The 26,026-nt window shown below is 34.7% G+C and overlaps 1 protein-coding gene across 9 annotated transcripts in view; it reads right to left on the bottom strand.

Moving 5' to 3' along the window:
* Positions 1–23,735, bottom strand: part of LOC114296327 (ADP-ribosylation factor GTPase-activating protein AGD4) — an 81,657-nt gene extending 57,922 nt beyond the window's left edge. For 7 of the 9 annotated variants that reach the window (XR_014343509.1, XR_014343510.1, XM_028240639.2 and 4 more), the window contains exons 1-6: positions 23,333–23,735; positions 20,665–20,741; positions 18,550–18,650; positions 9,880–9,950; positions 4,774–4,836; positions 809–853 (exon numbers count right to left, since the gene is read on the bottom strand). Coding sequence is in view for 6 of the 9 variants with exons in the window: in XM_028240639.2 (XP_028096440.2) it covers positions 809–853; positions 4,774–4,836; positions 9,880–9,950; positions 18,550–18,650; positions 20,665–20,741; positions 23,333–23,380 (405 nt within the window). In the remaining 3 variants the exon portion in view is untranslated. Of the gene's footprint in view, positions 1–808; positions 854–4,773; positions 4,837–9,879; positions 9,951–18,448; positions 18,651–20,664; positions 20,742–23,332 lie in introns of all 9 variants that reach the window. The other 2 variants (XR_014343511.1, XM_082893575.1) reach the window with 2 other exon arrangements.
* Positions 23,736–26,026: the final 2,291 nt, after the last annotated feature.

Here is a 26,026-nt window from a genome sequence, read left to right as displayed (position 1 = left end):
ACAAAATATCACATAAAACCCCCTCCCTCTCTCTCATTTGTGCCTTTGTGCGCTATATGTGCGTGTATAGATACAAAAGAAAATGTCCTCCAAATTGGAAAGATGTAGAGTAATAATTAAAAAACAAAGCCTCATCAAACGAACTACTTAACATTTAGGCCCTTCGTCTTTTTTGGGGAACAATATATATATGTATGAAAAATCAATAACATATATAACAAATATAACCAAAAAAAAAAGGGAATAGAATGGGTATTTGCCTAAAATATTAATATCATCATTATCATATATGGTATTCCTATCAATGCTTCTTGAAAAATGTGTTTGGTGGTACAAAAACAATCACAAACAAGAAAACAATTCCATATGATACATTGGTTGTTGATAGGTTTTAAGGCTGAGCGTTCTGCAGAAAGATATAAAGCTTGCTTGGTTGCTATAGGTTTTGCACAACAATATGGTCTTGATTATGAGAAAACTTTTGCTCCTGTTGCCAAGATGACCATAATTCGTACCTAGATTGCATAAATAAATACATTCTTTAAAATAGCAGTGTTCTTTTGTGATCAGGTTAGCTTTGAGATGCATTCCACATGTAATGTGACATGTCTGCGGGTTAAAAATAGCCCTATTCCCGACCTTAATTCCATAACCTCCAACTAAATTCCTAAAACATTCAAGAAAGCTACAAGAGAAGATAAAACTTTCAAAAATCATAACTATTATCTTAGCAAAACTTTTTAATTAAATAATAGAACAATCACATGTAAATAATCAGATAAATCATTTTTGGTTAGATCTCAAGTACCTGATCATAAGCATGTATCGCTTTATCAAATCGTTGGCGGGAGACCTATAGTAAAAAAAGGACAACATATACACAAGGTGAAAAGAGTACAAATATACAATGTATTCATCAAGGGACTAAGCACTTGCTTAGGAGAAAGAGAAACCAAAAATGCATTGATTTGTTCCCTTTCCCTTTCAAAAATCATTTTTACAAGGGGCAAAAAATAAGAAAAGGGCAAGAAACTCAAACTCAAGCTTATTTCAACAACTGTTTCCATAGCCTGTAAAAGTGAAGCTTCAAAAGACTGGAAGTTAATTGTAGATAATAAAATAGCGACATGTCAAATATTTTGGGACATAACAAACCAAGCCATAATTTAACACTTGTTATGGGTAGGAAGAAAGGAGAAGAAACATAAAAGGATTTATTAATGACACCTATTTCAAATCCCCCCCCCCCCCCCCAAAAAAAAAAAAAAAACACACCCACTTTTTCACATTTTCTGTTTATTTATGTATCTCTGTTGTGATATTATGTTGTTCGTAAAAGATTTACCTTTGTTGATGTTGCTTCCTAGCATGAATAGAAAGATTTGTTTTTTCCTACTTTAAATGCAATGACAAAAGGTATTAATTCTTGGTGAATAATCTTGACATTATGACGGAACATATTTAGGAGAAATATTTAACTGAGTAAAGTCACTGCCTGGAAAGCCTTTGACAAAGTACATCCCAGGTCCAAGTTACCATCACATGTTTGAGATGAAAGAAAAGAACAATAGAAAGAAAATCTTCAATGCCTACTTCTTCGCTAAAGCAAATTAAAAATTCAAAAGGCTAACATTAGTAACATGTAAGGAAATGCAAGGACGACTTAGATATGTTCATGAATTCATTCATGATGTTACAGTATTTTATTTGGAATTGGTTTTAGTCTTGTAGGGTTGTTTATGCCTTGTGATTTTGAGTTAGATGATTGTGGCTATTGGTTTGTTAGAACTTTGTCCATTCGACAATGTGAATAGGTTCTTAGACTGTAGTGTCCCATGGGCCAAAGCTCCTTGTTTCATGTGTTAGTCATGTCCCCAGATTTGGGGTGTAATACTATCCGATTATTACAAAATTTCATTATGTTTATTAATTTTGGCCGGTGATTACTGTAAGTGGAATAACTTGATATGCGCAGAAATATATTTAAGTTGATTGATGGATCTTCTTTAGTTCTCGATGAAATTGTATTAATTATTGTTTTGGAATTGCATTGAATCTCGTGTAAACTTTAGTTTCTGGAGATTCATGTCATCTGTGTTGGGATTTATTCTACATCCCTGAACACAAACAGAAGTACATCCATGCACACACCGAAGAGGAAAATACAATCACACCAACAATTTACGTGGTTCGACACAAACTTGCCTTCATCCACAGGCTAGAAAGATTCTCCACCATGTTCTTTAGAAAATTCAAACATGAGACCAAAAATATCCCAAAACCCGACCCAAATACCCAATCCCTTGTAACAATTCCAGCTCCCCGCCCAAGAGTAACTGAGCCCTGAAGCTGCACCCTCCTTCCGCGCTCACAGCTGGTGCCGCCAGTATTTTTCCATCTCCCTACATCTCTACAACCCTCTCAATCTCACACCTCTAAAATTCCTACAAGGTCCCTATTTATAGGTAAATCATAGAAACCCTAATCCCATACAATTAATAAAACCTATATATATTAGATTCCTGGTGAATGTCGAACACTACTAATCCAAATACATGTAAAATACCAATAACTGTATGAATCCCACAGAACACAAGACACACCCAACAATCTGAGGATCTATATATTCTCACTGTACTTACATTATTCTAACAATGATGTTAACGTTGTTTTGAGATATAACATGAGCTATCGGAATATATTTACTCATACTGTGGTTGAAAGCATAAAAACTAGGGTCAATAGATGGCACAATGAATCAAGCTCTGAAAATCATTGTGATTTCCCCAAATTTTGAAGTCATATGAAACATCACTAGATGTGGGTTTGTGGCATAGACTAGTTGAATATCGATAAAAGGGAAATATTTGGATATAATAACAAGGTAACTTGACCAAGTATAGAAGGAAAAAGTATGTTGAAAATTTAAAAGAAGGAACCACGAGATTAAAAAAGAGATAAATGAAAGAGAGTTAAAATGATTGAGTTGAAACAAAATCAGTCTTATTCACGTGCATGCATTCACTATGCATTGTGGATACATTATTGATTGTCTACCTATATCCAGTTTATTATGTTGTTCATGCAATTGACACAAATATAACTAATGAATTGTATGCATTGAACGTGATGTGGATACTCAGTTATGCATACTTGGCATACTGTTGGATTGTCAAATGATGTGTTGTTAGCATTGCTGTTATGTGGTTATCTTCTTCGTGTGCACTGCACCATGTATAGTATGGCACTACACTTGGGTGTTTCCAGAGTACAAGGCATAAGCTCACACCCTAATAGGCATTGCCAAAATAGTCAAAGCTGGGCTGAGTGTAGAGTTTGAGATGGATGACAAAAGTGCATTGGAGCAGCGTATTACCATTTTTCATTTTTGAGACGTTACTTTTTAAGCTGTAAAGTTTATTTTTGAGATTATAGTACTATTTGGTATGGTGTAGATGCTTTAATGTACCTCATGGGCATATTTAGACATCATTATTTTGAAACATTTATAAAGAAAAATTTTGTTTTACCAAAAATTACTGTATCTTTCTTAAAATTATTTTCTAAACCCTAAGATTTCAGGGTGTAACAGATTTATTCCTCGTTCTGGGAGTTGGTGGACATTCAATCCAGAAGATGCAGCTCTAGAGCTTTCTCTAATATTGTTTGTGTTTTTCCTTTCCCTTTCCCTTTCCCTTTCCCTTTCTTCCTCTCTGCTAGTTATTCTAATAATTTTATTTCATATTGTTAGTCTTATTAATATCACAATTTATCCTACATTTCAAACCAATGCAACATCTATTGAATGGCTAAATAAGTATAACAGACTTTGGAAGCCTAAAATGAAAACCATGGGTCTAACGATAAGAAGCCTTTTTTAGTCCAAAGAAGAGAGAGACTGGTAGTGTTTGGGGGATTTATTTACAATGAGTATGCTGCTTGCTTTTTTTATTTATGTTTATAGTTATTTTAGGAGTTACAAGTATTTTGGTAATTTTCAATTTGACATGTAGCTTCGGTCCATGGGTACTAATATGGGCCAATTTATATTTTTGGCCTTTTATAGGGTTTTTTATTAGATTCAAAATATTCTTAGTATAAAGATTTACTAGTTTTCTTATTTGTGAGTCAAAACTCATTGTAGTAATAGGAGAACCATAACAGCCTATAATCTTTGTAATTATCCTATTCTATATTCTATTCAATACAGATTAGTTTTGAAGACATTGCCATTGTGTTTGTGTGATTTGCTTAGCCCTCATGCGGGCAAGTCCTTAGGTTCATCAGTCCAGCGATTTCCAGCATCACATACACTGCAACCAAACATTCCACTGTTTTCAACCCCAAGGATTCATTTGATAGAAAGAAATAAATGGTGAAAAGTGAAAGAAAATATATTTTCTTGCATGCCTTTGATTGGGATGAAAATTTTTCAAGGAAAGAGAGAGAAACTAGGAATTCTAATTACAAGTAACTACTTTTATGAACAAATTTAAATTTTATTGTATTTTCTAAGTTTGGTTTTGGAATGAATTTCAAAATGTCAGAAACCATGAAATGGCTGATATATTTTATGGGCAAAATCATACATATTCTTTTGCATCTAATAAATGATGAAATCTAGAGTGCACATTTTTCAATACTAAAAAGATTTTTTTTTTTTTTTCATTTTTTTACTTTGCATTTAAGGATTAATCGATTAACAAAGGAATTTTCCTATTCAGTTTCTGAAGCTCACCAATAACCATTTTTGAAAGAGATTATTGTAAGTACCTTTGCATCTTGCACATCAACAGATAAAAACTGTGACAGACGATCAATCAAAACATGCTCTACCTGCAAACAAGATTTATCATATCTCAGATTCATAATATTAAACATCTTAAAAAGTTTCACAATTAGGGGAAAGGATACCAGGGTCCCCACTGTAAAATGTGTGATGTGTCTTTTGTCATATCCCAAGTAGCATAAACATAGACACATGACATGTCAATTTTTTAAAAATGCAGGACACGACACGCTTGTGACGGGTTAAAATTTTCTAAAAGTTGCAAAATTTTACAAACTAATTATATATTATATGTATGAATAATTTATCCAAAAAAGATAATGAAAAGTATGCAACATAACAGCTATGACATTAAAAAGCTATATATTTCATAACTTAAATGTCAAGATATCATTAACATAACAATTACATTCTAAAAAATGCAAAACAAGTATAGAACATTGTAATACACACAATGTATTCATCTAATAAATGTTTCAAACCCTATTTAGAGAGCATAAATTGTGTTATGAAGAATGCAAAACATTGTATTATGAAGGGATTCATCACATAGGATGTGTTTGGATGGTTCAAGTAGTATCACCAAAGTGCCCACGAAGTGACGGTAAAGTGCTCAAAATTATGAATTTGAGTTTTTAATTAAGACACGTTGAAGAAGTGTAAGACACGCTTTTAAGAGTGTCCAAAGAGTGTTGGTGTCAGATATGACACGCTTCCTCCGTGGAAGTGTCTGTGCTTCTTAGGTCATATCCATTGTTGTCAAATTAAATTACGAATTGAATCATGAATCATCTTGCTAAAATAGTAAATCACTATATGTGAAACACGTATTGAATTGTATGAATTGAAAGATACAAACAACCATGGTCATATCAACTCTTGACAATCAAAAAACCTGCCACTAATTTCTCTTTGGAAATCAATAGAGAGCAGAGGATCTTGCTTCAATGCTTTCTTGTAAAGAAATACATAAGCAAAAAATCATAAATGTTTTAGTAATGGTTTCATATTAGTATAACATCCTTATTCATAGTAGGAAAAATAAAATAAAATCAATCTTTAGGGCTTACAGATATGGGCATCTTCCATAAAGGTTCGTCTTCTTCCTTGAATTCTTTCAACTTCGTCTTCTTTCTAGAATTATTTTCATTACGTTAATTCATTCCTACTTTTTATTGATTTTGTGTCTATTTTGGCTTCTTCAACTTCCATTTGCTTCTTCCATCTCCTGGCTTCTTTGATTATTCACCTTGCTCCTTTTGTGGTTAGAGCATCATCTATTTAAGAAAGTTGTTATGAGTTGTGGAGCAATTGTAGAATTCATGGGTGGGAAAGCTTTAAGTTTATGAGGAAACTTGAAATGATTAAGGATACATCAAAAATGTAGAATATGGAGGTGTTTGGGCATTTAAACGAGGTTAAAAATGAAATTTCTAAGATGGTTGATGAGTTGGATGGCTTAGAGAAAAGGGGTTCTCCTGATGAATTAATGAGGAATAGGGTTGAATTGAAAGCTAAGTATGAGAAACTAGTGCTTAGGGAAAAAGTAGAGTGGAACCAAAAAGAAAAGATTAAATGGTTGAAGGATGGGGATAACAACTCAAAACTGTGTCATAAGGTGGCAAATGAGAAATGGCAAAAGGAAAAAGAAATTCATTAAGGTTGTGTTTGGATCACTAATTTGGGTAGGGATTTGGAAAGAGTAAGGGAAAGGGAAAAGGTGAAGGAAATGTGAATGAAATATAAGTTAAATTTTTTCACCATTTCCTTTTCCTTTTCCAAACACGATGTAAAGGATTGAAGTTGACTTGGGATATTGTTTTGGATAGAGAAGATCAAATTCTTGGGGACACCTTTTGTTATAATTCAGGTTATAATCTTTGAATTGAATTAATAGGCTTGGAATTGAATGATTGGAGCTGTTTCTAATTGATGATTGCAAGGCTAGAAGTTTGGAGAGACCTTTTAATGAGGAAATTAGAAGTGAATTTTTTTATTGTAAGGGGATAAGCTATGTTACATGGACTCAGGTACAGGTGTCAAGTGTAAGTGTGTATCTAGAGATAAGACCTATCAAACCTTAAATTATGGGTAGGCAGACTCGGCAAAAAAGGAATTATTTTATATTTTTGATCTATTATATGAGATAAAATGGTGTTACATGTAACATGTAGTGTCAAAAAGCATTTTATTCATTTTATAAGAATGTACAAGAATATATACATATAATGATAGTGTTAAATACAAATATATAAGAAGTATCCAATGGAAAGTCTCAAACAAATTCCACACCCTTGTCCAAGTGTCAGTGTCCGACACGGGTATTTGCTTTATTTTGAAGAGTCTATATAACTTAGGGGATAAGGCATCATGGCCTAATAGATTTTCTTTGGCTGTCTTTTAGGATTATTGAGAAATTGTTAAGATTTGATGAGTGTTTTTGCGAAATACTTTTAAAAAAGAATTATCAATGCTTGTAAAAATGCATCTTTTATTTGTTTAATTCCCAAGAAGGAAAATTTTGTGAGGATAGGTGAATTTAGACCAATCAATTTAGTCACCTTTTTGAATAATATGATGCCTAAGGTTATATCAAAGAGGTTGAAGATTGTCTTAGGGTATACCATATCCCCTAATCAGAGGCCTTTCGTTGAAGTACGCTAGATTTTGGATGTAGCTTCAGTTGCTCTTTAATAAGAAGGGAAATATCTTTGAAGTGAACTTTGAGAAGGCATATGATCATATGGAATGGAATTCTTTGGATTTTATTTTGCAAGCAGAAGGATAAATGGAGAAAATAGATTTTGGATTGTTTTTCTTCTTCTAACCTCTTGATTATTGTTAATGATAAGCCAGAAAAATCTTCAGAACTACTTAAAGTTTTAGGTAGAGTGATCCTCTATCCCCTTTTAGTTTACATAGGTGGTTGTTTTGGGAAAGATAGTGGATAAGGTTAAGGAGTCAGGTTTGGTGGAAGGAAATTTGTAACTGGGAGGGATGTCATTTCTCATTTATAGTTTGAAGATGGTACTGTTTTTTTCTCCACGAGAATCATTAAGATGGTTTCAGGGCTTAAGATGACAATGAATAAAAGCTCTCTAGTTGGTATTAATGTTCCTCTTGATATGATGCAATGTTTACAAGAAATTTTAAGGTGCCCTATTGAGTCTTTGCCTATTAGATATCTAGGTTTACCTTCTGGGTGGTAATCCCAGATCTATACATTTTCCGGATTCAATCATTCAAAAAATAGTGAAGCATTTGGATGAGTGGAACAGAGCATTGATTTTCACAAAAAGCAGGTTCATTTTAGTTTAATCTGTAATGTCTAGTGCCCCTGTTTATTTTTTGTCTTTGTTTAGAATCCAAATTGAACTGACAAATATACGTGAAAAGTTAATGAGGGATTTTTTGTGGTAAAGAAGAGAGTAAGGAAGAAAGATCATTTGATTAGTTGGGAGATAATTTCTCTTCAGGGCTCGCTGTTGGAACATTAAGGCTAAGAAGTTAGCTTTACTTTTTGTATGTTTTGAACTTTCTTTCTTGTTTTATTGATAATATTTTATTTTGTAGTCAATCAAAAAAAAATGTGGGTCAAAATAAAATATGGGTTACAGCCTAATGGTTGCGATTCTCAAGTGGTTAGTTGGGAGAGTTCTGTAGCTCCATGGAAATGCATTTAAGGAATTTATCATTCCGTGCTACTTGTTCACTTCAATGTGGGTAACGAGGAGAATATTTGTTTATGGGAAGACGCATGGAAAGGAGAGAATTATTTTTGTCTTCTCTTTACTCATTTGCATCATCGATCAAGAAATCATAATTTTTCTATTACAGCAGTGGTTTCTTCTCATTTGGCTCCGATCTCTTGAAACTTTAATTTCTTTAGAAATCTTAATGATTGTGTGGCCAATGATTTGGCATCTTTGTTGTCCATTCTTGATGTTTCTTTGAGAAGGAATGTGAGAGATAGGAGGGTTTGGAGTATTCATTCTTCTGGGATGCTTTCTTGTAAGTCGTCTTTTTCTTTTCTTTTCTTTTTTTTTTTTTTTGATAATCCAGATGTGCCACCCTTTGAATCTCACAAAATGATTGGAAATGCATATATACCCCTCAAGGTTAAAGTAGCCTGATCTTTGGCACATAAAAAGCTCAACACTAATAATTTGATCCCAAAAAAAAAAAAAAAATTAGAACTAATTGAATTTTGTTTCCTCAATGGTGCATCATGTGTAGAAGGGATGAGGAGAGCATTGATAATTTATTTTTGCATTACTTGGTGCCTTTGTTTTCACAGCATACCATATTTCATATTCAAGTATGGATTGAGTTGCTCCTTTCTCTTGTCCTCAAACGCTTCACAGTGACTTCAAGGGATTTGGATCCAATACTAAAGCTCGTGCTCTATGGGAACTGTGTTATTTGTGCATTTTTTGTGATTTGGACGGAACAAAAAGCAAGGATATTTGATGATCTAGGAGAGTTGTGGTATGGAGTTTCTTATTTCTCTTCTTTCTGGGTGTCAGTGCCCCCTCCTTTTAAGAAGATTCCTTTGTTTTTTATTTGTAGAGATTGGACAGCAGTATGTAAGGTGATTTTGGCTCTCCTTTTACTTTTTCTTTTGTTGGTGGACCCCTAGTCCTCCCTGTTGTACTCCCGCTTTTGTTATGAATAAAGTTTTTTTTGTTATTGCTGATCAAACAAACGGGCTTACAGACCAGCCTAGGACTTGTTCAGCCTTTATCTCACAACCAGTGTTCCCTCGTGTAGCTTTTCACCCATTTGATGTTTTTCAGTCAACCATTAATTGGCATGAAAGGGATAGCATAGCAATACAATCATATGTTAACAACTTGAAGAATCAACTGGTACGACAAAATAAACATGAAATTTCATTATTAAAAAAAAAAGGCATTTTGAGCAAAGCAATGGGGTATAACCTAACTACTGAAGATACATATTAACTAAAGAAACTAGTATAGCTCTCTCTGGAATTCAAACTGCCATATAAAAATCAGAGATAAAATCATGTCCTGTAATCAATCATCATACGTTAAGATCCTGAATACTAACTGTAATGTACTACTTACTTGTGAACGAAGAAGCTCCTTATAACTAGCAAGCTCACGAAATGCAGCAATGAACTTGGACATGACTGGACCTGGGGCAAAGGAAGCAAAATAAATTGTCTGTGTCTCTCTGGTGGTTGTAAGCTGCGCACAACTTACAGACATAAGAAGCTTCGCTCAATTTACAGAGAATTTGGAAGCGAATTCGTTGGGCAAAAGAAACAGGCACTCGGCAACTCATGTTGGAAATTCTTAATGGTTCATTGATTCAGATATAACCAGAGCAGATTTAAGACAAAGAAGAGAAGAATGAGGAGACAACAATAAAACCCAAACATTAAATCGGGGAGACAAATAATAAAGTTTAAACTACTAAAACACAGCCAAAATCCAATTAGGAACATGACAGAAAAGACACTGAAGTGGCTTCACAATTAAAGTAGTTGAATTTGTACAAAGGAAAATCATTGACAAGTAGGGTTGCACCCAAACCAGCTCAACCTTTTTTGGTCATTGGACTAATCATTTCAATTTGTAGGCCTGGCTTGGTCTAAACTTCTTCAGCCCGAACTCAATTTGAGCAGGGCCTAGGTAAGAGCATCGGGCAACCTGAACCAACCCATGCCCAACCTCTTATATATCCACACTGCATAGAAGTGTACGTATATATATATATATATATATTATGCATATCTTATGTGTAAACGTTTAGGTATTACTTCTAAAAGTCTTTTATGCCATTGGATCTTCCAAGTCAAAACAAGAATTTCAGTTATCAAAACTGTCTCTTGATCTATGCATCTCTCTCAAAGGTGCCAACAACTCCACAATTTGCTTGAACTTTGTTGATTTCAAGCAAACCCACCACAAAACTCACCATCACATTGCCAGAGATTCAGAATTCCCTTGCGGTCCATGGCAGCACCTTTTCCCACAGGCTTAAGTAAATCTCTATCATCATTATATCCCCCTCTCTTTCCCCTTCATATTGCTATGTACATATACATGTATGCAAGTAGATTTGTGTGTGCAAATAGATGAATATAGTATCGGTCAAATGAATGGGGATTGTTTGATAGCTTGATATATATTGTTAAGGTGGCATCAAAGCTCAAGTTGAGAGAGGTCTTGGGTTCAAGTCTTTTTGTTGGCATTTGGTACTTAGTCCCCGTTTTGTTTCTACTTCTCTATTTGGTTGTTTGCTTCTCTTTGTGTTTGGTTCTCTATTTGCATCTCCACGTGCAAGATAGGCTTAGGGTGTTAGATAGCTTGATATACATTGTTGAGCCTATTTCCTACCAGCTTAAGGTTTGGGGACAATTGGTGACTTAACAGAGATCACGGAGGAAAGCTTCACATATAATTTAAGCAAAGCAAGTGGCAACTAAGACAACCGAAAGTTTAGATTTGTTTAGAATTTTTAATTTATTTATGATTTCATTTCTATTTCTTAATTATTTATTTTGTTTCCTTTCGACGTGCGCACACACACACACACACACACACACATATAGGGTTGGCATGTAATGTCAACTTTGGGCATAATTGAATTTACTAAGAACCATCAAACCAGTCTCACTCCTCTATCCATACTCTGTAATACCTTAGTTATTACTTTGCATACTATGCATGTGCATTCAATAGTCTTCCCTATGTGAGAATGATTTATGCTATGCATATGTGCTAGGTGGTTTGAACATGGTATGCTAGGGTCTTGACTATGCCTATGAACTTCATTTGAAGAGTTGTACGAAAGTAAAATTAAAGTAGATTTGTCCACATGCTTCACTGAAACTTTGTAATTAGGGTGAATTTGAACAACTATGTAATCTTAGATTTACTAATCAAGGAACTTAATGGACTGATCTAATGTCATTTGGTATCCTAAGGTTTTGAGAGATTTTAATCTTGGAGTAGTTAAACTAATCATGATTTGTTAAGGCTACGTGCGATCAATTAAAGCTAAACAAGAAGAACTAAATTTAAGGGTGATCATAAATTTGGGTTAATCATGGATTAACTAATCTAATGACTTTGATTAATTACTATAAGCTTTAGTCTCCAGAGATAAATTCTCAACTAGGAAATCAGTGGAGATCAAGAAGAAATTGTTTGCATGTATATAAAGCGAAGGACGAGGCAACCAAGAGTTAATATTTGTTTAGGAGGTCTAATTTATTTAGGATTTTATTTCTATCTCTTAATGTATTTTTATTTTGTTTGTTTTTCACCTATATATAAGCTCGGTGAGTAATGAATTATAAAATGCTGCTTAAATGAATTTAGTGACGATTACCATACCTTTCAGTGACAAATGAATATTTCTGAGCCTTGCCTTTCAAAGTTTTTGAAAACCCGACCGGTTGACCCGTCGACCGGCCCAATTTCTGGTCTGGGACCCAAATAACCGTTTGTCTTATAAACTCGCTTTGGCCCGTTTGAACTACTGGTTGAACCGGTGACTCGCTTGAACCACTCGCTTTAATGAACCATTGGGGTTGATAGAAGCATTCTAAAAAATTATGATGGTGGAAGGATTCGAACCTCCAACCTTTCACAAAGTATTGTAGCTTGCTAACCACCAAACCATTCATGCATCTATTGCTTTTTATTCGAAAAATAATTGTATTATAACGTTTTTTTAGTCTCTTCATTTTATTTTATTTATATATATAGACTTTCTTTCTCTCCAACTTAGCTTATTTTACAAATATATTTACGACATCACGGTTTAATTCCGGTTCACCCATAGTTGAACTAGTGACCCATCTACCCGACACTTTTCCGGTTCACTCATTGATCCAGTTTTCAAAACATTGCTTTCAACTACTTGCAAACCATGTACAAAAATATGAGAGTGTTGAAGAGTATACAAAAGTGTTCTCCCACCTGTTGTTCTGATACCAAAATGATGGAATCAAATATCAAAGAGAGGAAATCTAGAGACAAAATTCCCAATTGAGAATTACTTAGAAAATATGAGGAAGAAGAACTCCGAAAATATGAGGAAGAAGGAATATATTTCTGTTATATTCAAAACTTCTTATTTTACAAGACCAAATGACACTCCTTATATAGGAGATATTACAAACATCATTATAACCCATTATATGCCACTTACATATTATATATTACCACTATCTACCACTATCATATTATATACATGCCACTATCTACCACCAACACCACTATCATATTCTATACATGCCACTATCTACCACCAACACCACTATCATATTCTATACATGCCACTATCTACCACCAACACCACTATCATATGCCACTATCTTATTATATGCATTAACACAAATTTCCAGCACTCCCCCTCAAGCTGGTTTGAAGATATCTTCCATAGCCAGCTTGCTAGTCAGCTTATCAAATTGCTTCTTGTGTAGTCCCTTCGTTAGCACATCAGCTAATTGTTCACCTGTTGGAAGGTAGGTCATACAGATTATGCCAGCATTGATTTTCTCCTTGATGAAATGTTTATCCACTTCTATATGTTTTGTGCGATCATGTAGAACTGGATTATGAGCTATAGATATAGCTGCTTTGTTGTCACAATAGACCTTCATAGGTGTCGGGTGAGAAAGCTTTAATTCTTCAAGAATTCTTTTAATCCACATTACTTCACAGATTCCATGGGCAACAGCTCTGAACTCTGCTTCTGCACTACTTCTAGCTACCACATTCTGTTTTTTACTCCGCCATGTAACTAGGTTCCCACCTACAAAGGAGCAGTATCCGGATGTTGATCTCCTGTCTGTAATACTCCCTGCCCAGTCTGCATCTGTGTATACTTCAACTTGAAGATGTCCATGTTTCTTGAACAGTAAGCCTCTCCCTGGAGTTCCTTTCAAATATCTTAAGATCTTATAAACGGCCTCAAAGTGCTCTGCCCCTGGTGAGTGCATGAACTGACTTACCATGCTGACTGCAAAGGCAATATCAGGCCGCGTATGAGACAAGTAAATCAATTTCCCGACAAGTCGCTGATATTGTTCCCTCTCTTTGACTTCTTCAGCCTTAGCAGCTTGTAACTTCAAGTTAGGCTCGATCGGAGTCTCCACCATCTTACAACCAAGCATACCTGTTTCTCCAAGGAGATCAAGAACATATTTTCTCTGATTAACGAATATACCTTCCTTGGATCTTGCAAATTCCATTCCAAGGAAATACTTGAGGGCTCCCAGATCCTTAATATGAAATTCTTTTGCGAGTTTCTCTTTGAGGGCTGCTAACTCTGCTTCATCATTACCAGTTAAAATGATGTCATCAACATAAACAATCAAAATTGCAATTTTACTGTTTTTTGAATGTTTATAAAATATTGTGTGATCTGCTTGACTCTGCGAGAAGCCACAACTGATAACTGCCTTCCCAAAGCGTTCAAACCATGCTCTTGGTGATTGTTTGAGTCCGTATAATGACTTGTTCAATCTGCATACTCTGTCGCTTCCAAGTCTCTGCTCAAATCCCGGCGGTAGGCTCATGAACACCTCCTCTTCAAGATCACCATTGAGAAATGCATTTTTAATGTCAAGTTGATGTAGAGGCCAATCTGAATTTACTGCAAGAGATAACAGTACTCTGATGGAATTTATTTTAGCAACAGGAGCAAACGTCTCCTGATAGTCGATCCCATAAGTTTGAGTGAAGCCTTTAGCCACCAGTCTCGCCTTGTATCTCTCAACGCTTCCATCTGCGTTACATTTTATCGTAAACACCCATTTACACCCAACTGTTTTCTTGTCTTTGGGTAGATCAACTATCTCCCAAGTACCACTTCTCCTTAAAGCATTCATCTCCTCCATGACTGCTAATTTCCAATTCGGATCATCCAATGCTTCCTGTATATTCCTTGGAACAAACAAGTGTGAAATCCTAGATGTGAAAGCTCTATGGTTTTTAGAAAGTCTTTTGATAGGATAGGTAATTTGCAATAGGATGTTTAATGCAATTTCGGACACCTTTCCTAATTGCTATAGGAACATCAAGGTCGGAAATAGAAGGAATAGGATTACCTAAAATTTCGATGCCAGAACTCGGGTGGACATTCGGGTCATTAGGATGGACATTCGGGTCATTATTCCTCAGATGAAATCGCTTCCTAGTATAAACCTGAAGCTCAGGATTTAGATCATTTTGTAGTACTTCTCCCCCTAAACAAGAATCTTCTTGACTAGGCACCATAGAACTTGGTTCTCCTAAGTGATCATTATCAGACAGATGTGGTTTTTGTGTAGGATAAATGACATTGGGGAGCGGGATAGAAATATCCCAAAAACGGTCTTCTACTCCACTTGTCTCCCCCTGAAGAGAAGTGTTGGGGAAATAGGATTTTGTTTCCACAAATGACACATCCATACTCACATGAAATTTCTTGGTTTGAGGGTCGAAACACTTATACCCCTTTTTGTTTGAGGAATAACCCAAAAAAACACATTTTATAGCACGGGGGTCAAGTTTTGAACGAAATTGACTAGGAACATGAACATAGGCAGTACATCCAAAAACTTTGGCGGGTAAATCAGAAAACAACCTCGTGTCAGGAAAAAAAGTTTTGAGACAATCGAAAGGCGTTTTGTATGTTAACACCTTTGTAGGCATCCTGTTTATCAAATAAGAGGCTGTTAAAATTGCTTCACCCCATAAATATTTAGGAACATGCATGTAAAACATTATAGCACGTGCTACTTCAAGTAGATGTTTATTTTTTCGTTCTGCAATGCCATTTTGTTGAGGGGTATCCCGACATGTAGATTGATGAAAAATTCCCTTTTTTTCCAAAAACTCACCCAACTGCTCATTGAAATATTCTGTTCCATTATCAGAATGTAAAATACCAATTTTGGTTTGAAATTGGTTTTCAATCATATTGTAAAAATTTGTCAATAAATTTTTCACGTCAAATTTTTTATTCATCAAATAAATCCAACATAAACGGGTATGGTCATCAATAAATGTAACAAACCATCTTTTACCAGAAAGAGTAGTGATTTTAGAAGGGCCCCAAACATCACTATGAATCAAATAAAAAGGTTTGGAAGCCTGGTAAGGTTTTGGCAAATAAGTAGAGCGATGAAATTTTGCAAAAATGCAACTTTCACAATGAAAAGAAGAACAATCAATCCCTTTAAATAATTCTGGAAATAAATGTTTCAGATAAAGAAAACTAGGATGTCCTAGCCTATAGTGCCATAGCATTATTTTTTCTCGAACAGAGATTGAACTAGTACTATTAAAGCTCTGAGTTTTTTTATTACTAACAGGTACTTCATCAAAGTAGTAAAGACCTTCAAGCATCCTAGCACGCCCAATCATCATCCCCGAGTTCTGGTCCTGAAATTCACAATGGGATTCAAAAAATGTAACACGACAATTAGAATCCTTAGATAGTTTACTGACAGACAAAAGGTTACAGGCTAAGTTGGGGACGTGAAGAACAGCATTGAGATTAATTTTCTCAGTTAGTTTAATAAATCATTTTCCTGCAATAGGTGAAAAACTACCATCGGCTATTCTGATTTTGTCATGACCGGAACAAGGGAAATAGATACTAAATAAATGGGAAAAACTAGTCATGTGATCGGAGGCACCGGAATCTATGATCCACGGAGAGAAGTTTAGGCAAGAGAAGGCTTTAGGATTTCTACCTGTTTGTGCCAACAAAACACTAGGAGTACCGGATGAGGAGTTGGATTTTATCAGCTTTAAGAGTTGATCAATCTGCTCTTTGTTGAAGGGACCTGAATCGGCTTCATTAGCGGTAGGAAAGCCACGATTCTTCTCTCCTTGTTTGCTGCTTTTCCAGTTGACAGGTTTGCCATGGATCTTCCAACACGTTTCACGTGTATGGCGAGGCTTGTTGCAAAAATCACACCAGACCCGTGGCTTATCATCAAACCTGCGCTGGTAATTTGCAGCCTTGTTGGCCGCAACATCGCTAATTAAAGCAGAAATTTCAATTGATTCACCAGTACCTTTTTTCTTAAGCATGACGCTCCTTCGGCTCTCTTCCCTTCTGACTTCGGCAAATACTTCGCCAATGGATGGGAGAGGAGGTCTGCCAATAATTCTTCCTCGCACTTCATCGAACTCAATGTTGAGGCCGGCAAGAAACTTGTAAATACGGCTGTCTTCCACAGTTTTCTTGTGGTGGTTGCAGTCGTCAACCGATTTCCATTCGTATGTGTTGAAGATGTCAAGATCCTGCCACAACCTTTTCAACGAATTGAAATATTTGGTGACGGAATCATCTCCTTGACGAATCTCTCCCAACTTCAAAGTTAATTCGAAAACTTGAGATTGATTTCCTAGGTCAGAATACATCTGACTAACATTATCCCACAATTCTTGTGCAGTAGGATAGCACATGTAATTAGAGCTTATATCCTCCTCCATGGAATTGACCAACCATGTCATAACCATGGAGTTTTCAGCGTCCCAACTGTCGAACAGCGGATCATTAACAGCAGGAGCCTTCTTGTCACCAGTGATGTAACCGATCTTTCCTTGCCCACGGATATACATCCGGACAGATTGTGACCAGCGGAGAAAATTATCACCATATAGGCGGATGGTGGTGATTTGGACAGAGTGAGAGTTTGATGTTTTCAATGGAATGGCAGCGGCAGGGGTTGAAGTGGTTTCGGACGTGACTTCCGACATGGCTATGACGGTTTTAGGGCTGCTGTGTTTTTTGTAGCTCTGATACCAACTTAGAAAATATGAGGAAGAAGAACTCCGAAAATATGAGGAAGAAGGAATATATTTCTGTTATATTCAAAACTTCTTATTTTACAAGACCAAATGACACTCCTTATATAGGAGATATTACAAACATCATTATAACCCATTATATGCCACTTACATATTATATATTACCACTATCTACCACTATCATATTATATACATACCACTATCTACCACCAACACCACTATCATATTCTATACATGCCACTATCTACCACCAACACCACTATCATATTCTATACATGCCACTATCTACCACCAACACCACTATCATATGCCACTATCTTATTATATGCATTAACACAAATTTCCAGCAGAATTCAAAAGCAAAATTCAAAAGTATTCAATACCAACTGATCAAAAGTTAGATAGGAGATCATTACACCCCTAATATATAGACAACTAACAAAACTACAAATATCTACTTACATCAGCTTATCAAGTCCGGTCGGTTGCCTCCACATTTGATCAACTCCAACACTTTTAATGTCCAACATTTGGTGCCTAATGTTGTAGACTAGTCTTGTGTTTGTGTTGTCCTAACTTGAGGACAAGTTCTTTTAAGAGCAGGAGTGCTGACGTGGTTAGTTTCATTGTTGGTTATTAGTGAGCCTAACCTTTATCTATAAATAGATGGTTAGGTCTTCCATAACTAACTTTTGATATTTTGAATTACAAATTTCAGAGCTTTGCTCTTGTATCCCAATTTGAGAATTTCTCTAATTAGAATTCCTTTCTCTTTGATCTTGATTCCATTATCAACACATGCATGTATTGTGTTTTATGTTTCACTGGGATCAGTAATTGTTGTTTAAATAATACCACCACCTTTTACCTCAACGAGAGCTTCATCATCCATAAGTAGCACCTTTCCTTTTATATCATTTTCTTAATATCAAAGCAAAACAGATTATCAGTGCTGAAAATTTCAATAACCTCCTATGGATACGCTAACAGGATCATCTTGGCCACCACCAAATGCTTCTAAAGAGTCTGCAAAGCTAGTATCTCCGTTACATGCTTCTCCCAGAGTTTCCCTGTTATGTAGAGTGAGAGGAGAGAAAGGATTAGCAACTTCACTCAGAGCATGGTTTCACATTATCTAAAAGAAAGAAAAATTAAGGACAAAGAAATGACATTTTATGACCAACAAATTCAGGATTAAGGGGGAGAAAAAAGAAAAGAAATACTGTTGTATTACATTTTTTATAGAAACATACTATATAGTTATATTAAATTAAAAACAGTACATAATAGGTAAAGAAAGTGTAATTGAGCAAATAAACCAAGACATGTTTAAGCATAGGACTCAATTCCACACTTGAGATGTTTATTCCCCTGTAAAAGAAACTTGTCCTCAAGTTGTGATCATTTAAAATCAGTAACCAAACTAATACCTCAATTCAATGGAATAGTGGCTTGAATCTGGGTCGAACTCACGGAGTAAGAGGCTAAATTTTATCGATTCATAAATCAAGTTTCAAGTTAATTCGAAGAATTCTGATTGTGATGAGTAAATTAAAGTTCAATTTAATTAAATGTAATCAGGAATAATGGTGATTCAAAAGGTGAGAATGACTTAGAGCTTCAAAGTAAGAACTTGTAAGATTGAAACTTGTAAGAAACTTGCCCCGTCGATAAAGAAACTCGCTCCCAACTGAGATAAAAACCTCTCAAACATATAAATCTCATAGAAACAAAAGAAAAACAACTCAAACTTATTCTAGTAGTTTCTATTTATATAATAGTTATTTATACTTAATAAAGACAATTTGTAATTGATATGAATCTCTAATATTTATTCACTTTTTAATATATATATTACAACTAAGCAATAAAAAATAATTTTTAGAATATCTTCATATATTTAATAAATAAAATAGATAGATGCTCCCATAGGCGCTCCCAACTTAAGAAACTTCTATATACACTCACTCTTCCGCCCACGCTCCAACTTCCGCTCCGTCCCCGTCCCTGCCCCTGCTTCTTGCAACGAAGATTTAGTAAGTTTAAAATTTGTTAAACATGGAATTTAGGGTCCCCCACGGACCATGATATGAGTTAAGTAGTCTTATTGGGTGTTTTTTTTGATAAATAGTCTTATTGGGTGTTTACTCTTTACAAATGTTTTAGTTGAATTTAGATGAGTTTTGGAAGTCAAAGTTCTACTTTTCTTATCAAAAATCCAAGTTCTATTAAGTTATGGTCGCATATCACTCACCAACTACCAAAATATATATAAATACATACACACATATATATATGTTCATATGATAGCCTTGGCCAAATTTGATTTGTCATTTTTTCCCATCTTTAAAATCCTCAACCTTGGCACACATAAAAATATTCAAAATAGAAAAAGTACTATTCTAGAGTATTGCTCACAACACCCAGAACAGCAACGGAATTCCTTCTTTTCCCCTATTCTATTAAGCACTAATTCTATGTCCTATGATACCCCATTATACGTCCAAAAATTCCATGTATATATTAGCCTTAAACCATAACAGAAGCTGACAAAATACAGCTTGTAATGTTCTTCAAAGCACCTATATTAGTGAGCACACTTCCATAACCCTTTACTGCCTAATTTAGCAAGCAAACTTCCAAAAATAACAAAGATGCAATTGTACAAAGGTTATAGGTGTAAATTTTACATAGGCATGTTCAATTTCTTAACTATTTGATTCTTATTTTTCTTTTTTATTATATATTATGAATCCTTTGTCATTACATATTATTTTTGAAAAGTGTGTTTTACTTCAATCAAATGTACACTTATGATTTGCACTTTGCGCCTACGCTCTAGGAGGCCTTTTCCTTGAGTGCACCTCGCTGTCATTATATATATTAGTTTTGAAAAATATGTGTTTTACTTCAATCAGACAAGTGCTTATGATTTGCACTTTGCGCCTAGGCTCTAGGAGGCCTTTGTACTTGAGTGCGCCTCACATCAGCAACATTGTGAACAATACAGTCAAAGGAACAAGAAGGTAATCTGGATAATCAAATAAAACCATAACTACATGAAGAATATGAAGAAGTTCTCACATATATTTCTTGCATCCTTTGTATAGTCTTTGACAGCGATCTTTTAGCTCATCTGTTTGCTGTTCTATACCAGATATCTGTTCAACAGCAGAAAGTAAGGAACAAAACAAGTGTAACCATGCTTTCTTTAAAATACCAACAGAAGAGCCTTGGACGAATCAATTAATAATAAGTCAACAGAACAGATAAAGCACATAGTTCAATAACATCAAAACAGTGAGACCATGGATGTGCATATCTGTAATGCATGGAATGTGAATAGCTAAGCAGTGTACTGCTTATTGGGAACACAGGAAGTGGAGCTTTTACTCTTTAGATTTTTTAAAACGCTAGATTTGAAGTTGTGAATTAATAATGTTAATTTAAATGAAAATTTGGTTTCACATTCATTTAACTGAAGATGATCAAAAAAATCAAATGCACAACTTCAATTTCAATTTTAAAATATAGCTTGATCTACATTGACCACGGAAGGGGACCACATTACCTAATTCATGCTTGTATTGATCTTTTTAAGTGTGATACTTTTCTTGTCCCAAAGTTTATACCATGATATTGCCTTGCCAAAACAGGAAAAACAAGGATACTAACGTAAAAACCAGAAATGATCTAGATGTTAGGGTTGCAAGTTTTAGGATTCTAGAACACAACGTACTAGCACTAAGATACTCAAAACATGGCTGCCTATATATGGATTTAAAGTGCAATAAGTTTACAACAAGTTTGTCAATACAGGGGTCAAAATGGTAAAGGTCTAAGAAGCACAGACACTTCTATAGAGGAAGAATGTCATGTCAGACACAACATACTAGCACTAAGATACTCAAAACATGGCTGCCTACATATGGATTTAAAGTGCAATAAGTTTACAAGAAGTTTGTCAATACAGGGGTCAAAATGGTAAAGGTCTAATAAGCACGGACACTTCTATAGAGGAAGCATGTCGTGTCGGACACGACACTCTGCAAACAGCCTTAAAAAAGAGACAACTTTCAGGTAAGAAGACAGTATGTGACAATTATACATGCCTCCACTACCACAACTCATTTTGATTTTTGCTGTTTTATGTTTATTTGATTTTTGTTTGAACATTAAAAGGTAGAAAGCAAGGGCGTCTATGTAAAGAAGAGGATGTTTTGTCCTCAAGACAAACACTGTAAGTTTTCATTTTTATAGGCTCGTGTCGACTCTTGGATCCCATGTATCATAAATGTATCCAAAAAATAACAACAAAAAAATTTATCAACTAAATAATTTTGAGGATACATTTAGGATACATATCTATAGATACTAGTACTTCAACCTATTTGAAGTGTACATGATTCCTAGGCAACAACAGATTTTTTGTCTCTAGCCACTAAACCACAAGACTCCAATCCAAAGTCCTACAATGCATGTCAAACCATTTGGCATACCTACCTGTTGACCTAGGTGGAGAGATACAAGGTATCACCTAAACTTATTATTATTAGATAGCTTAATATACATTGTTGAGCCAATTTCCTAACAGCTTAGGTTTTTGGAAAAATTGGTGACTTAAGAGAGATCTTGAGTTCAAGTCTCTCTATTGACATTTCGTATTCTTTCTCCATTTGGTTTCTTCTTCTCTATTTGATTGTTTGCTTCTCTATTTGTCTCTTCACGATGCAAGATAGGGTTGCACATGAGGGAGGGTGTTAGATAGCTTGATATATATTGTTGGGCTCATTTCCTAACAGCTTAGGCTTTTGAAAAAATTGGTGACCTAACATAGTATCAGAACTCAAGTTGAGAAAGGTCTTAGGTTCAACTCTCCCCATTGGCAATTTGTATTCTTTCCCATTTGGTTTCTTCTTATCTGTTTGGTTGTTTGCTTCTCCTTCTGTTTGTCTCTCCATGTGCAAGACAAGGTTGCAAGTGAGCGAAAGTGTTAGATAGCTTGATATACATTGTGGGCCCATTTCCTAGTCTAGGTTTTTGGAAAAATTGGTGACTTAACAATTATAGCTCACGCAGGATGCCGAGAAGCTTGCTCGTCACATCTCTTTCCAAAGTGGAAGGCAGAGACATTTGCTAAGTATTATTTCCCAATGTAGTTCAATGAGACTGAACACATGTCCCTTACCAGGTCACACGTCGTGATCTCTATGGTGTTGTGGAAAGCATTGCGTTTAATAACATGTCAAAGACACATAGTGAGTGAACCTATAGCAGCAACTTCAAAAGTTCATAAATTAAACAGTTTTTTCCGTATGTCTTCCATGGACGATGAATATGACTGGCAAACATCACTTCCAACCAACAATCATTAATCAATTCTGTTTCTAGTTTTTTTTTTTTTCTAATTTATTTGCAACAAAAAAAAATCCTGTACTTTCCTTTCTTTTCTTTTTTTTTGAACTAGGTAGTGCATGGACCACATTTCATGGTGCATGAATGAAATGTACACCCTTTTTAAAAAAAATTAAAATTAAAATTACACATCAAAACAATAAAGGATGATTTGGGCACTCCCACCCAATAACAAAAGCCGTAAATCTTCATTGTATACATATATATAATTTTAGAATCGTAATTTCAAATCAAAGCCATGCTAGTTGACAGATTTTATTGGGGCATATTCAGATTCAGAAATGAAAAGGGAAAGGGATCAATATATATATATTGATGTAGACGTAAATGGATTCACCTGCTTCTGGAACATCGGAGAATCGTCCAGATTGATAAAGGCACCCATTGCTCTCTGTTTCTCTCTCTCTCTCTGTTTCTCTTTCTCTTTCTATTTCTGTCTCTCTTCAGTGGAGGATTCGGAGCTGAGATGCAGGAAAGGTAGCCGATGCTGATTGTTGTAGTTTTGTCACTTCACGATTATAATTTGCTGTATTTTAGCCCCCCAAAAAACAAACTAATAATAATAATACTAATAATTGGGTGGGATGGTCAACTCACATGAAAATTATTGGGTAAATTTCATTGCCACCCTTCAAGTTTGCCATTAATACAGGTTCTCCTTTACACTCCATTTGGATCGTGGAGTAAGGTACCAAATACGGGAGAAAAAAAAAATAGTTTTCTCATTATTATGTTTAGATAAATTAAAAGGGAAATTATTGGTTGGAATTTGGGGATACTGTGGTGTCCAAATGATATTGTGATCGGTGGAGTGGTGGGACTAACGAATTTATATTAGATGATTGGGAAAATATTATGGGATATAGTGAATTGTGATTGGTGAGTAGTATAGTCATGTAGTGCCCTATACCAACTAATAATTTTTTGAATAAAAGATAAGATAATGTGATTTCTTACATAATATTGTTTGAATAGAATAAATAAGAGAAAATAAAGAAAAATATTGTATTTCATTTTATCAAAAAAAAATTTCATATTAATAAGTTATATTTTTTTATAAGGGTAATTTTGGTACTTTAAAAAACTTTCATTAAACCATGTTGGGTGATTCTACTTATACCACCATTTTACCTCCTTACACCCTCTATCTCATTACACCACTAAAAAAAATACAACTCTCATTACACCCCTTATTATATTACCAATAGTAACCCTAAATTAACCTTTCATCTCTTTACATCACTTACCTTTTGAAGAGAAAAGAGAGAAGCAAGTCAGAAGCAGCAGCAAGGAAGACGACGGGTCCGACGTAGAGAAGACGAGTGTTTCGAACGGCGGGAGGGATTTGAACGGCGTTGTGCTATGTGTTATCTCATTCTTCTCATTTGCTCAAGGTAAGTGAAAAACTCTTCTTTCTCTCTTTATATTAACAGACATATATATGTATCTATATATGTATCTCTATCATCTATATCATTTTTTTTTTGAATATATTTATCTATCGTGGTCATTTTTGTCCCTTAATGTTTATACTTGTTTAAGAAAAGAAGGTTATGTTGCTTAATTTCTGCAATGTATAGTCGTTATAGTGCCGCCACAGCACTTTCAGAGCAAGAAAGACATAATAGAGGCTGTAGTTGATTTCTTAATTTCCCCCCCTCCTGGAATATTCTGTCAATGTTTGAATTAGAAAGCATAATCAAAATTGGTTCTGTCAATGTTTGATACGTAGCCAGCAAAAAAAATGCCAAATATATTTTCGATTATACTTTTTGGTTCTGGTGTGAATGGTAAATTATAATCTAAAACAAACTCTTTTCTATATTGGTAATAGTTGTGGTCCCTCCTACCAGAATCAATATATTGAAAATGAGACAAGGTCTATGACAAGATAAAAGCATTCTCATGAGTACCAGAGTAACTTTAGCCAAATCACTAGTTTTAAAGTTGCAGAAGGGCGTTAAATTAGAGAAATTCTTCATATATTACAGAGTTAAATTAGGATGGGGTATATAAAAATTTCATAACAGAAGATTCAAAACTTCTGTCTAGACCATGTGTTGCTAAATGATTTGTATTTGCTCCTCAGTGACTAGGGTCTACGATAAATTCAAAACTCTGCTTAGAGCAAGGATGACACAGATATTAAGCCCCAAAAGTAATCTGTAGTAGGTGAAAATAGCAGTAAAACTGGGAATGGTATTCTTGCTATTCTGGTGAATAAAAAAAGAAGTGATGCAAAAAATGTCAACCATGTTGCTATAGCGTGTCATCTAAATTGGGATCACACACTAGATATGACCTCTTTTTATTGTCTACTCTATACAAAATATAATTTGGATTTTTAACTGTCATGAAAAAGTTTTAACTTGTAGAGCATTAGTATTCAAACATTATAGCAAATCACAATTAAAATCTTAAGGGAAAAATGCACTTGAATAACAAGTAAAGATGTATATTTAAAAACAGAAAAATGAGCACACATGGCACTGACAAGTAAAGATGTATATTTAATAACAAGTAAAGATGTATATTTAATTACAAGTAAAGATGTATAATAACAAGTAAAGATGTATATATGTCTGTGGGGACTATTGGTGTGTTCCAATTCAAGTTTTCATCAGAATGGTTCAGATTCAAATTCCAGTCCTTTTTACCCAATTGTTCAGCTATTTCACCAAGAGCTGCCACTGCAGAAATCAAAACCATGTTGGCTTTTAAAGTAATAAGAGATAATAAGGAGAAATATGTATGTATGAACACTAAGTATGGTTGAACACCTTAATATTTACAAATTGAGCTGAAAATCAAGTCCATGCATATGTAAAGAAGGTGAACTTTGTTTAATGGACAAATTGGTTATACATGATAAATAGTCATATAAGGAACCTTTTGATGAGATCATCATGTTAGATCACTACTAGTCCCAAAAGTTTAAACTGTTAGAAAATGGACCCAATAGATCACTACTAGTCCCAAAAGCTCTTCTTCATACTCACAAATCAAAAAATAAAATAACACAGAAAAATGA

The sequence above is a fragment of the Camellia sinensis genome, chromosome 11 (genome assembly GCF_055761805.1).
Source record: "Camellia sinensis isolate YWXY chromosome 11, ASM5576180v1, whole genome shotgun sequence".
Lineage (NCBI taxonomy): Eukaryota > Viridiplantae > Streptophyta > Magnoliopsida > Ericales > Theaceae > Camellia > Camellia sinensis.
The sequence above is the reverse complement of the archived record's forward strand: the minus strand, read 5'-3'. Positions and strand labels throughout refer to the sequence as shown.